Source organism: Neovison vison, chromosome 4 (assembly GCF_020171115.1).
Source record: "Neovison vison isolate M4711 chromosome 4, ASM_NN_V1, whole genome shotgun sequence".
Lineage (NCBI taxonomy): Eukaryota > Metazoa > Chordata > Mammalia > Carnivora > Mustelidae > Neogale > Neogale vison.
The window spans coordinates 36706692-36719758 of NC_058094.1; the positions used below are offsets into that span (position 1 = coordinate 36706692).

The following is a 13067-nucleotide window of genomic DNA, read 5'->3' on the forward strand; positions in this document are numbered from 1 at the left end:
AGTTCAGAGGGGAAACGTGAGGGGGTCCCAACAAGAGCATGAAGGTGGGACAGCAGCATGTTTCAGGAGGAGCATGGTCTGGTGTGTGGAAAATTCTGCAGATAGATTTGGGCCAATTTTTCTTTCACACTGAAGAGCAAAAGGGACAGAGGATCCATCTCATAGGGAGATTTAAGTATCAGTTTAGGAACTTTCTTATGAATTTAACAGGTCATTTAAAGGGGTAACTATTTAATCTATAATTCTATCTCCAAATGAGGAGCAAAGTTTGTTTCAGGATGGATTAGAAATATTTCTCCTTAATTTATCCTATTTGGTTTAAATATAAATATTGACTGTTTTTACTTATCCTCCATAGCATTTTATTTCTAGAAATGCTTTTGTGGACTACTGTGAGATCTAGACACTATTTATAATATGAAAAATAGGCATTCTGAATTCCAGTGACGTAGAATGAATTTTCAGAGTCCAGTTTGTCCTCTACTAGTGGCACATAATTTGATTCTTTTTCTTTTATCTTGTTGGCCATGCTTTCTTGTTTGGGGCAACAGATCCACTCCTTAGGAGGCCTTCTGTTCTCCCTTTTCACTGCTTTATTACTTGTCAGTTACTACTAGCCTCACAAATTGATGCTTTACCAATAGATTTTCTGGAGAATATCCACAGAGCCCACCAGCTTGTCTGTGTTTAATAGAACAGCTAGACTTATGTCACACCCTTATTATAACTGAAGTTTTTGTTTACTGTAGGTCCTTGTTGTCACATTTCTCGATATTCTGTTGAACCTTCTTAAGAATTCAGAGAAACTGCTGGGTGACCACTGAAAGAAAGATCTAATCTCCAGGCTTACGTGAGTATTTTTCTGCTGTCAACTTCCTCACAATATGTGAAAGCTACGATACCTTGTTTTATGGCTTATTCAGTTCTGTGATCAAGATGAAATATGTTGTCTATCATTGGCCTTATTTAATTTGGGGGTAAAGTTAGTTTCTCAAGGACACAAAGAAAATCACAAAATACACCACTTAAAAAATAAACAAACAAGGAAGACTTTTTATCCCCCACCACTGAGCCAACATTCAAAAGAATCCCAAGTCTTCAAACCACAAGAATTCTTACTGTGTTAGAACCAAAAATATCAAGTTTGTTTTTCATTATCTGTTCTTATAGAATTGAACCAAAAGATGGTATCTCTTGAAAAGCACTTGATATGTGGTATATTATTTTTTTTAAATGCCTCTGATAACTTTGTCCTTTTTAATTATCTAATCCAGTGAATATGGTAGGGGAAAATAGGGAGGTTACCCTCAAAAGAGAATTCTTGACTATTCTATTTTATTAATTTTTTTTTTTAAAGATTCTATTTATTTACTTGCTAGAGATCCCAAGTAGGCAGAGAGGCAGGCAGAGAGAGAGGGGGAAGCAGACTCCCTGGTGAGCAGAGAGCCCGAGGCAGGGCTCAATCCTAGGACCTGAGCCAAAGGCAGAGGCCTAACCCACTGAGCCACCCAAGTGCCCCAATTCTTGACTATTTTAAAGAGCATTGGGTGTGGTGAAAAAATAATGAATACTGTTTTTCTGAAAATAAATAAATTGGAAAAAAAATAATTGTTTAAATAAAAAGATTATAATGTGTGGCCAAATTTATAACATGTATGAGAAAAATGTATAACTAGGAGGAGAGAAATAAAAGTAGATTTTATAAAAAAAAAAAAGAGTAATTTCTTCTTAATGGGTTGATTTCTTTAAAAAGCATTATATAGTGTCATAATCTAAAATCTGTTTTATCTCGATCTCTGTATTTCTTTTTTTTTTTTTTTTTAAGATTATTTATTTATTTATTTGAGAGAGAGAGAGAGAGAGTGAGAGAGAGCACGAGAGAGGAGAAGGTCAGAGAGCGAAGCAGACTCCCCATGGAGCTGGGAGCCTGATGCGGGACTCGATCCCGGGACTCCAGGATCACGCCCTGAGCCGAAGGCAGTCGTCCAACCAACTGAGCCACCCAGGCGTCCCTCGATCTCTGTATTTCTTAATCCTTAGCAGGTTTTCCCCATATTTAGAATTATCCTTAAGAACGACTTCTCACCTGTTATATGCAGCATGTCATTAAGTTGTGCTAATTCTATCTTCTCTATCCTTCTCCATTGTGATCCCTTCTATCTGCCACTGCCTTAGATCTGGCTGTCATCATTTCTTAGTGACCTGCTGATCTTCCAGTCTCCAGCCTCAACCCCCTCTAAACTAACCTTTCCTTCTGACAGAGTAATCTTTTTGAAAGACTAATATAATAAGACCATGCCATTTCCATGACTTGAAATCTTTCAGTGACTCCTTACTAAAATTCAGTGTAATAACCTTTACATAGAGTTGTTAGGAAGATTAAATAAAATTCATTAGACACCCTTGGTGCGATGCCTGCCTTGGAACAGGCCTTTAGTGTGTGTTAATATCATCCCTTTTCACAGAGAACCCATGAAACCAGCAGAGCTCTGGTGGAAGGTAGCCCACATCTAGAAGGACCGTGGCTCTGTTGGGAAACCAGGCTAAAAGGAGTGGTGGCCAAGAATCTCAACAAACTCGATAGCCATGCTTTCCTGAATCCCCTTGAGGTTAAACACAAGAATAGATTGGTCTAATATCCAGCTCTATCAGTGTTCCAGAAAGAAAGCCTTTGTCTGACAAATTACAAGCCAACCCTGTCTGTGACTCAGTTTTTGTAACTATAAAGTGAGGCAGTCATCTCTATAAACATATTGGTCTTTGCCTTTGTGTTTTCTTCTTTTGGTTTGTTTTCTCTTGAGTTTCTTAGCAAGGTTCTTTTGTCAGACTTTAACTTTTCTTAAATGAACCAAGAGGAGGTCAGGGAGATACACACACACACACACACACCAAGAGACTGCTGGGGTAGTGCAGTATCAGTGAAAGAGCTGTGGACACACTGGAGAGGCTAGGTTGTTCAGTTGGATTAAATTTGCAGAGTGGAAACAGTTGGGATTGTTGCCTTTGTTCAGCCTCTATTCCCAAACAGACCTATTTTTCTTCGTCTCCGTCTTCAGACAGTGGGAGTTTGGCAAAATCAGATTATTTAGATAACCACAGAATAGCAAAATAGAATCAATACTATAAAAAAGTCTGAATTGATTTCATGGTATTTCCAATTTTTCAATTCAGTTTGTTGCTTTTCTTAGCTTTTCTCCTTCTATGAAAATTGAAGTTTCTGCTATAGACAAAACATTCAGCGGTCTTTATTAAAGACGAATAAGCTATTTCATTGTTTTTTCTTACTGATTTAATTAACTTTTGAGTAGGTAGTTCTGTTTACCATGTAGAATATCTCAAATATGATAAAAAGCACATATGGGAAAGAGAGTTACTTTGTTTTAAATAAGAATCTCTACCAGCAGTAGCGTGTGTTTGAAGTTTAAGGGTAACGTTATGTATGTCTTCTGACAATGCAATAAACTAAACTCTAAGCAATTATATCTTCCTTAGTTTTTAAAAGTTCTTTTGCCTAATAAAAAGCACAATAGAGCTTTATAGTAATTTATTTGCAGTTTTGATCAAGTGGATATGAAGAAAATAAGACATTTTAATGAGAAATAAAATCTAATTGATAACTTTGTTGATGTTTCTGTTTGCTGAGGTAATTTATTAGAGGCAGGAGGCCAAGAAGGATAAGAAATAGTGCTTCTCTAAATGACTTCATTGTCTTGATTTAGTTTGGCTTCTCCGAATCTCACCTCATATTTCATTACAGGCATAGTCCATCCACTCCATCAGAATAATGTCCTACGTTTTTGTAAATGATTCGTCTCAGACTAATGTGCCCTTGCTACAAGCCTGTATTGATGGAGACTTTAACTATTCCAAGCGGCTTTTGGAAAGTGGCTTTGACCCAAATATTCGTGACAGCAGGGGCAGAACCGGCCTTCACCTCGCAGCAGCCAGAGGGAATGTAGACATCTGCCAGCTGTTGCATAAATTTGGTGCTGATCTTCTGGCCACAGATTATCAAGGAAACACAGCTCTTCATCTCTGTGGCCATGTGGATACTATTCAATTCTTAGTTTCCAATGGACTCAAAATTGATATTTGGTAAGTGCTCTGTGGTTTTTGAAGTCGAGTCATTTCTTCCCATTAGTTTGTCAACCAGTGGTCCAATCTCAGAGTCTATTGATTTTGCTTTCTCATTGATCAGCTGCAGTGACAAGTTCAACAAGGCATGGAGGACAAGGTAATCTTGTTAGGGGAGTGAGAAAACGAGAGGCTGACTTCTAGATTTATGCTGAAGCAGTACAAGTTTTCTGTGAAAACGGTGGTGAGGTTCTGCTACCAATTATTGTGTATTGACAGATAAGAGAAAAAAAAAGGAAAAAACTAACATTTGTTGAAAACGTGTTATGGACCAGGTGCTGTGTTTACTTACATTAGCTCATTTAATCCTTAGAATGAATAGCTTTTAAGGTTGGTGTTATCTTCATTTTGCAAATGCAGCATTTGAGACAAGAAGGGTTTAAACAAAGACAGAGGTCACACAGCTGGAATTTGAACTTAGTTCTGCCAGATTCCAAATTGTTCCGTCTTCTATCGTATAATATTCCATGCTGGCTTCATAATCTCTCTGGGACTCAGAGTCCTTTTTATACTGAACAGTTTGAAGAAATAGTGTTTGTTTTAATGATACCTTGTCTCAGAGTGGAAAAGGTGTGAGACCATCTTTAAAACCGAGCTTGACCTTTAAACTACACTTACATGTTGCATTGATTTATTGGTGCTCTGCTGTCCCTAAATCTGAAAAAGACAGCAAATGTGATGGACAAATGTGGTGCGAATTGGCTTTGGGATTCACTATTACTTGGCTCTTTTCTCTTACTAGGGTTCAGTAGCTAGGTGAGCCAGAGCAGCTTATTTGGTTGCTTTGGGCTTTTATTTGCTTTTAATTCTTAGACTTTTAAAAAAAAAATATGCTCTATTGCCATAAAATATAAATGTAAGGTAGGAATGAATTTAGAATCTAGAATTTGCAGTTAGTTCCTAAGAAAACGCCCTATTTTTCTTTGATTTATTCTCATTTATTTACAATTTTGCCTATATATTCTTCTTCCTTTTTCCCTATAAGGAAAAAAATAGCTTAACTCAAAATTAAAATTCCAGTTCAGTCATTGGTTCTGCTCTGGGCTTTGAGTTAATTTGGCCCACTCCTTTGTCACTGAGAGCTAAACAAGAGGGTACTAATGATATAATCCAACTATAATGATGACGTCTTTATAGTTATGAACTTTTTTTTTTTTTTAGTAATCATCAAGGTGCTACACCCTTGGTTCTGGCAAAGCGCAGAGGAGTGAATAAAGATGTCATTCGATTGCTGGAATCTTTGGAAGAACAAGAGGTAAAAGGATTTAACAGAGGAACTCACTCAAAACTGGAGACCATGCAGACAGCTGAGAGTGAAAGGTACTTAACAATTTAATTTTTTAAGGGACAAGTCACTTTAAGTCTTTGGATCTTTTATAATAACTTTGTGAGCTTTCTATTTATTTGCTTTCAAGTACAGAGCTTTGATACTTTCTTTGAACTTTATATAGGTCCGTATGGCTCCAGATTACAATTGAGAAGCTATTAAGAGAAAGTACTACGTGCCCACATGCACGTAATGTTCTGTTAGTCCCTGTGCAAGGAAGCCTTGTGGTATTGTCAGCACAAGGGAGAAGAGGTGGTTAAGAGCTGAATTTGAGGGAAAGAAACAGGAGTTTGAGAACTTTAAGTGCAGGTCACAAACAGAATGGAATTGCTTAAAGCGAGAGAAGGATAAGTAAGACTAGAAACTTGGACAACATTAGGAAAGACTGAAAAGGCCATTTCAAAGGTAAAGTGGAGCACTGAGGAAAAGTAAAACAGGAGGAGAGAAATGAAAATTTAACACCCAATTCAGGAATGTGAAAGTGAAAGTAACTTTCCCATGATTTGGAACGAATGAAATTTGGTCTCCTGTAAGTAACTGAAGCTAAGATGTAGTGACTGACAGGCCTTCAGTATCTCATCATTTCTCATCTAGAAGCAGTTTACAACATGGGTCAGGGAGCTCTGAAAAGGTGACAAATCATCTTTTCTCCTGGCCCCACTAGCTCAACAGGTAAAGTCCATAGTTCAGACTGAGTTGTACTAGCATGGAGTCTGGTTGATTGCCACGAAGTTTCAGGCTTCCAGGTAATTGCGAGGTAGGACAGGTGATGAACCTGCTATTGTCTCCTCCCAAAATTTTCAGTGGAATATATTTCAAGGGCTCTCATGAGCTGTTGACCCAGTAGTTTGACTGATCAGGACTTGGAAATAGGATCATATGCTCCAGTTAGACTGTTGGGATCATTGTTTCTGTGAGTTCTAATTGAAATTGTCTGTTTTTTTTAATAGTTGACCCTTAATTTGATTCCTTTGTACCAGTGATTGCTTTCCTTTCCTTCATGTGCTGGCTGGTATACTCCTTAGGAACCATGAATTCTACTCTCAATCTTAAGACTATTTGTTTAGATACTTCCAAGAACTTATTACTGTCCAAAGAAACTAAGAGTTTTACTTCTAGAACAATGCATGCTGCTCATGAGTTATCACTGAAAACTGACATGTAGATAAAATAAGAAGTCCAAGATATATTGCAAGCTCTTTTGCTCCCACCTGTGTACTCTGAATTGGCAGAATGTCATAATATGACAACACTGAGTTTTCTATCATTTGTTGAAGACTGTGTTATTCCAAAATATCTTGAAATTTATTTTCATAAATACTTTAAGCTTCTTTACCATGAAAAACGTCCAAGAATGTGTTTTTGCTTGGTATGTTCTGGGGACCTTGCTTGCTACATTTTGTTAATAGCCAGTTTCTTGGCATCTCCTTATCAGAAATATACTTCTAACTTTATTTTGCCTAGGTAGTGATTACTTACTAAGTAGTAGAAATAATTAGTCGTTTGAGCTGCTCCACATGAAATATTTACTCCTGCTTCTCTCACATACCTGTCATTTTCTTGCATAAGGATTGTGTAAAGCCAGTTCTTAAAAAACCGAATTACTAATACTTGTACTGTGTGGTTGCGCTACCTTACTCCTGCCCTTCAGTATCATGGCAGACATGTGGTAGTTGAAGTTAAAATTAAAAAACTCAAGGACAACATCATTGGTCATTAGGGAAATGCATAGCAAGGCCATAGTGGGTTACCACTTCATACCAGTAGGATGGCTACAGTCAAAAAGATGGAACAACAACAAGTATTGGTAAGGATGTTGAGAAACTGGAACCCTTGTACATTGCTGGTGGGAATGTAGAGTAGCAAAGCTGCTTTGGACAACATTCTGGCAGTTGTCAAAAAGCTATACAGAATTACCATATGACCCAACAGTTCCACTTTAGGTATATACCCAAGAAAATTGAAAACCTGGTTTCGTACAAGAACTTGTGCACAAATGTTTATAGCAGTATTATTTATAATAGCCCAAAGGTGGAAACCACCCAAAAGTCCATCAACTGATAAATGGATAAGCAAAATGTCATCTGTGCATCTAGTGGAATATTACACCATAAAAAGGAATGAACTACTGATATGTGCTACAATGTCAGTGAGCTTTAAAAGCATCCTCCATAAAAGAAGCTGGTCAAAATGCCATATATTATATAATTCTGTTTATATGAAATGTTTGGAATTGGCAAAAAGAAAGTAGGTTAGTGGTTGCCAGGAGCCGATGGAAGTGGCAATGGGAAGTGACTGCTAAAGGGTACGGAGTTGATATAGAGATGATTAAAATGTTCTGACATCAGTGGAGGTGGTTGTATAACTTTTTCAATATACTAAAAAAAACACGCCTTATTGTACAAGATGAATTTTATATATGAACTATACCAATAGAAAAAGTTATGGAATAAAACTTAATGGGATTGGCTAGCACGTGGCATTGTGGCAAAGCTGTGTGATGATTAGCAGAACATAAAGCAAGTTTTGAATGTACTCAGTATTTTCCATCACTCTTAGGATTCTCTGAGACATAGCATAACTTAAGGGTCTATAAATCAAGATGATGAAAAATATTTTCCCACTCCCCCATATATCCTAAATTTAATAGTTATTTTAAATTTGTGGGTATAGGATGACAAAGACACTGTAGATGACACACGTACAAAAAAACTTCTGAGCATTCAGTAGAAAACCTTTCATTGGATAAGGTCACTATGGAAAATTCTGATTGGCAGAGCTTCTTAAGCTCCTAGAGATTGCTCAGCGGAATTCTCGTTTTATATCTAATATCTTTGAACATGAGATCACATCAGCTTGGACATTCACTATATTTCATACAAGTCCGAATTAACCTCTCCTGAACTTCTTTATCTAATCATGGTATCATGTGTTTAAACCTTCTCAAGGTTCCAATCTTATTTTTGAACTTACTTCAGTTTTCTTAAATTTTTGTATTCATGTAGACTCCCACTGAAAATGTCTTTTCTTATTTAGAGAATAAACATCTTTTAATATAGAAGAAAGAAAAGCTTGGATATCAAGCAGAGTGGCCAATTAGGAAGTCAGCTTCCTATGATTAGAGAAGACCTCTAATACTAGTAAATGCTGAAGAATGTCTGGTTAAGTGTCAAGAAGTAAAGTAAAAGGGGTTTGAAGTGGCGGGGGGGGTGGGAGGTTGGGGTACCAGGTGGTGGGTATTATAGAGGGCACAGCTTGCATGGAGCACTGGGTGTGGTGAAAAAATAATGAATACTGTTTTTCTGAAAATAAATAAATTGGAAAAAAAAAAAGAAGTAAAGTAAAATTATAGGTTAAATAAAAATGCCAGTTTGTAAGACACTGTTTTATTTTGTTTCCATTGTTCTGAGCCCAGACGGTTGGAAGAATATGAAGAGAAAGGTTTTAGGAAGGGTGGTAAATGATCTTTTATAAGCAACAGTTGATACATAGGATTATGGTGATTGTGACTTTAATCTAAATGATACCCTGTTATTGGACCTGCATTTTGTGACATAATTGCGGGTGCTAATCGCTCTGAGCTTTAAATTCTTCACAGTGTGGCCATCCACATATCAAAGTCAGATACCCTGTTTTCTACTTTCAGGGGTCATATTTCTCAATGATAGGGTTCTGAAAACCAGAATTATTCTTATGGCTTTTGTGCTACCTTATTACCTATTGTGCTACCTAGATTCAGCTATGCAGAAACAAAATAAACTTATTTTGTATTATTGTACAAGAGAGAACTACAGCCAGTGGGTGGAAGCTATTAAGAAGAATTCCTAATGACTAGGCTTGTTCAGATGTTCAACAGACTGAGCTAAGCGTCCATTTTTAGAGGATTACAGTTAAAAGAAGTAATTCCTTCATTGTTCAGATAATTTAAAAGTTAATGAAAATCCCCTTTTGACTTTAAGATTCACACACTGTGTAAAAGTGAATCTAAAATCATTTTTAGATTTACCCATCTTTGCTTATTTTCATTAATATGAATTCTTAAAATATGAATCTTTGTTTTGAATTCTTCTAAATTTAAAGTAACTTAGATACTAAGAGTTTAAAACAACTCATTTGACCCAAGATTTCTGCTTGGGACCTTTTCATTAGAAAAGGATTTTTGACTCTAACTCTGCTGGATACCAAACCAAGAAACATAATCATTGCGGCTTAATTGGCAGTTGAATGTAGATTGTCCTGATACATGCAGATACATACATCAGTACATGAATGTATGAGAGCACGTATATGTCAGTTTTCTTCTTGTAAGTGTTGTCTTGGCTTTTCTAAGTAACATGGTTGCTGTTGTATCTTTCTGAAATGGGTGGAATGTGTTGTTCATGCCCCTTTCCTTTGTCTTTGCTCCTTTTCACAGTGCCATGGAAAGCCATTCTCTCCTCAATCCCAACCTGCAGCAAGGGGAAGGAGTCCTGTCCAGCTTCCGAACCACATGGCAGGAATTTGTCGAGGACCTGGGCTTCTGGAGGGTGTTGCTCTTGATCTTTGTCATTGCTTTGCTATCTCTTGGCATTGCATACTATGTGAGCGGGGTGCTCCCCTTTGTGGAGAACCAGCCGGAACTGGTGCATTAAAGGAGCCCATGGGGGTGGGGCCTGTGTCTCTTTCCTGGCTTCCACTGTTGTCCTGAGTTTCTCAAACGTTTTCTCTTAGTGCAAGGCAGTGAGGGCTGTACATTTTTTCTTTGTGCATTTTTATGTATTGTAATCCTTTTCGAACAACCTGGTCATTTGAACTAACCACATACCGTAGTCAAGTATACTTCATCCTAAAGCTACCTCTGACTCAGCCCAACTTGTTAGAATGCCTTCACATAGCCTTGTTTCATAAAAACGTGTAGGTGACTGAAGAATGAAAAATAAAGGAAGAGACGAGGGAGTCCTTGCTATGGAAACCTTACCCTAATATGGACCAACTAAAGTGAAGTGTTCAATAGGAGAAAGATTTTCTTATGTGATTACTTTTTTGTTAGTTGGTTGATTTGGGTTTTGTTTATTTTTGCAGGAGCCCCTTTTCTTCTTTTTCTTCTTCTTTCCTGGGAATAGGGGAAAGAATGAAACATTAAGCTTAAAACTTGAAGTGCTTTTTTTCACATCCTGGATAGCAAATCAGTATTGTGGGAATCTGTTTGGTTTATTTTAATATTTTTAAAGTCTAGTTACAAACCGAACAGAACTCTAGAAAATTAGCTGTGTTTTCTTCAAAAATGATTGATTTGACCTTATATTTATTTGTTTATAGGATAATTTTGATTCTCTTTTTTGTAAACTGCTTTGCTTGTTGTTAATATCTGTGAAAAAACTTAAGTTCATTTAGTTCACTTTCGCGTTTCCCCTAGTGTTTTTATCAAAGATCTCCTGTTCATCAAAAACATAGTCAGGAAACACTTTTTCTACTCAGTAGTTAGCAGGGAAAGATAATTTGAACATCTGTCACTGTAATTCTGTAGTGTAATTATTGTGGAAAATTCAGCTTTACAGGCTAGCTGTGCTGTCACAACTGTACATGCAGTCCTGTTTAGAGGCCCTGTTAGAATTGTCTTAACAGTTTCATCCGTGTCAGTAATTCTCTGATGCAAGAACGGATGGAGTATTTCTGAGGTAACTATGTTGAGCACTACTGTACTGGGTGCCATTAACTCTTTATGGATGGTAATATTATGTAAATCAAAATCTGGTCCTCAAACTATATTGCAGCTTTCAGCAGTATGTTTGAAGGCCTCTTTTGTTAATGACTCTGTTATGTATAAATCATATTCTTGAGTTTTTAAAAAGTATGTGAAGTTGATAATTATTCACTGAGTGTAGTCAGAAAATTGTAGTGAAAGAACTAATGGTTTTATTTTTTAGAACAAAGGCATCTAAGCTACTGCTAATTGAATTGTTGTTAGAGGTAGAAATTATAGTTTAGAGTAGGATTGGCATTTCTGTGATTCTCATTGCTTCTTGATATTTTCTCTTGTATTTATATATGTAGGATGAGGTGTTTTCTTTCATGTGGCTTTATCCTCTCTTAAAGAACTGTTTAAAAATTCCTGAGTTTACTGACTGCTTCAGGATCAGCTCAGAGAGCCTTGTTTTAGGGTAGAAACAAAATAAATAAAATACGATAAAATAAAAACCGACTTTAGAGTGGAGAACACTAGAACTCAGAATCAGAGTATATTCAGAATGAAAGCTTTGGAGTTTGCTTTATGTTTGTAAATCTAGATAGATAAGCAGGATTGGTTAACATATATGTAAAGATACTGCATTTTTAGAAGATTTTAAGTGCTGATTTCTTTCTATTTTAATCTCTGCATTCAGCATTCAGTAATACTACCAATAAACGCGTTTATAGTCTCTTAGTCACAACCCATTTTCTTAGTGTGTCATTGTTTTCTTTTAATTTAGGACTCTTTGTAATAGGTTACAATTGCCTGTTTAAAAAAATGGTTTTTTTCAAACCTGATATAACAGGTATATTGAATTTCACATATGTTTGCCTTATAAGTGCTCTGAAACTAATTTGGGTGAATTGCTTGTGGATTCAAGAGCGACAGTAGCTCCCATGATCAAGCACCTTTCTTATTTTTACTTAACATGCCTCATCTTGTGCTGCCGGTCAGTCCCCCGACCCAAGCTACATTTTCCCATTTTGCAAAGTGAGAAAACTGACACAGGGAGCGTTGTGACTTATCCAAAGTCAGACAGATAGAACATAGTGGAACAGGGATCCCAAGCTGAGGCTCTACCCCAATTATAAGTTTCTTTTTCTTTCTGCCCCACTGTCATACACCTAACAATGGAGTCATCTAGAACTTTGCCTGCTGCCATCACAGTAATACATTACTAAATTTTCCACCCACATTCCTAAAAACTTTCCTCCTCCTCTAATGCTCCATTTACCATATCATCTTAGTATTACCAACCTTTAAAATTAAAGGTCTAACTCTGGCATGTTCAGAAGACCTTCCCTAGTTAACCTTGACAGCCCACTTCTCTGCCTCTTATTTCCTCATCAATTACCATACTGAATAAACAATGTTTTTTCATTTGTCTCTTATTATAAGCTTCATGAGAGCAAGGGCTTAATCCCTATTACTACCCTATTTGTCCACAATGCCTCCTATGTGGTGTAGGACTCTTTGTACACACATACTGACAGCATTGCTTTTTCACCTGTAGCTGTATTTTTTCTTTTCAGATTAAGTAGCTTTTTACCTTTCACATGTTCTAACAGGCTGCATGTGTGAATGGTGTTGTTCATTCTTTCATAGTATGCCTGTCACTTGATAGAAGAATTGCACAGTCATGAACGCTGTGGCTCCTTTACTAAAAGCATGCAGGCTCATTTACCATAGGTAAAAAATATATACACACACACATATATCATGGGTGTATTCTTGCTCTAGAAGTCCAGGAACAATACTTACTGTTAATGTTGTTTTGGTTTGGTTTCCCCCCCCCCCCAACCAGGTCTTATTCTTTGTCTTGTGAAGTTGTTCATGTATGTATCAAAGTACTTTTAGCTGCAGGAAACCAAAATCCAAATTAAAAGTGGTTTAAAC

At 36.8% G+C, this 13067-nt stretch overlaps 1 protein-coding gene across 1 annotated transcript in view; it reads left to right on the forward strand.

The window, feature by feature from the left end:
- ANKRD46 (ankyrin repeat domain 46) overlaps nt 1-11875 on the forward strand; it is a 34191-nt gene extending 22316 nt beyond the window's left edge. Inside the window, exons 2-5 of the mRNA XM_044245204.1 lie at nt 750-850; nt 3758-4095; nt 5296-5454; nt 9876-11875. Of these exons, the coding sequence (XP_044101139.1) occupies nt 3785-4095; nt 5296-5454; nt 9876-10092 (687 nt within the window). The 5' untranslated portion in view covers nt 750-850; nt 3758-3784 and the 3' untranslated portion in view covers nt 10093-11875. The remainder of the gene's footprint in view (nt 1-749; nt 851-3757; nt 4096-5295; nt 5455-9875) is intronic.
- The last annotated feature ends 1192 nt before the right edge of the window (nt 11876-13067 follow it).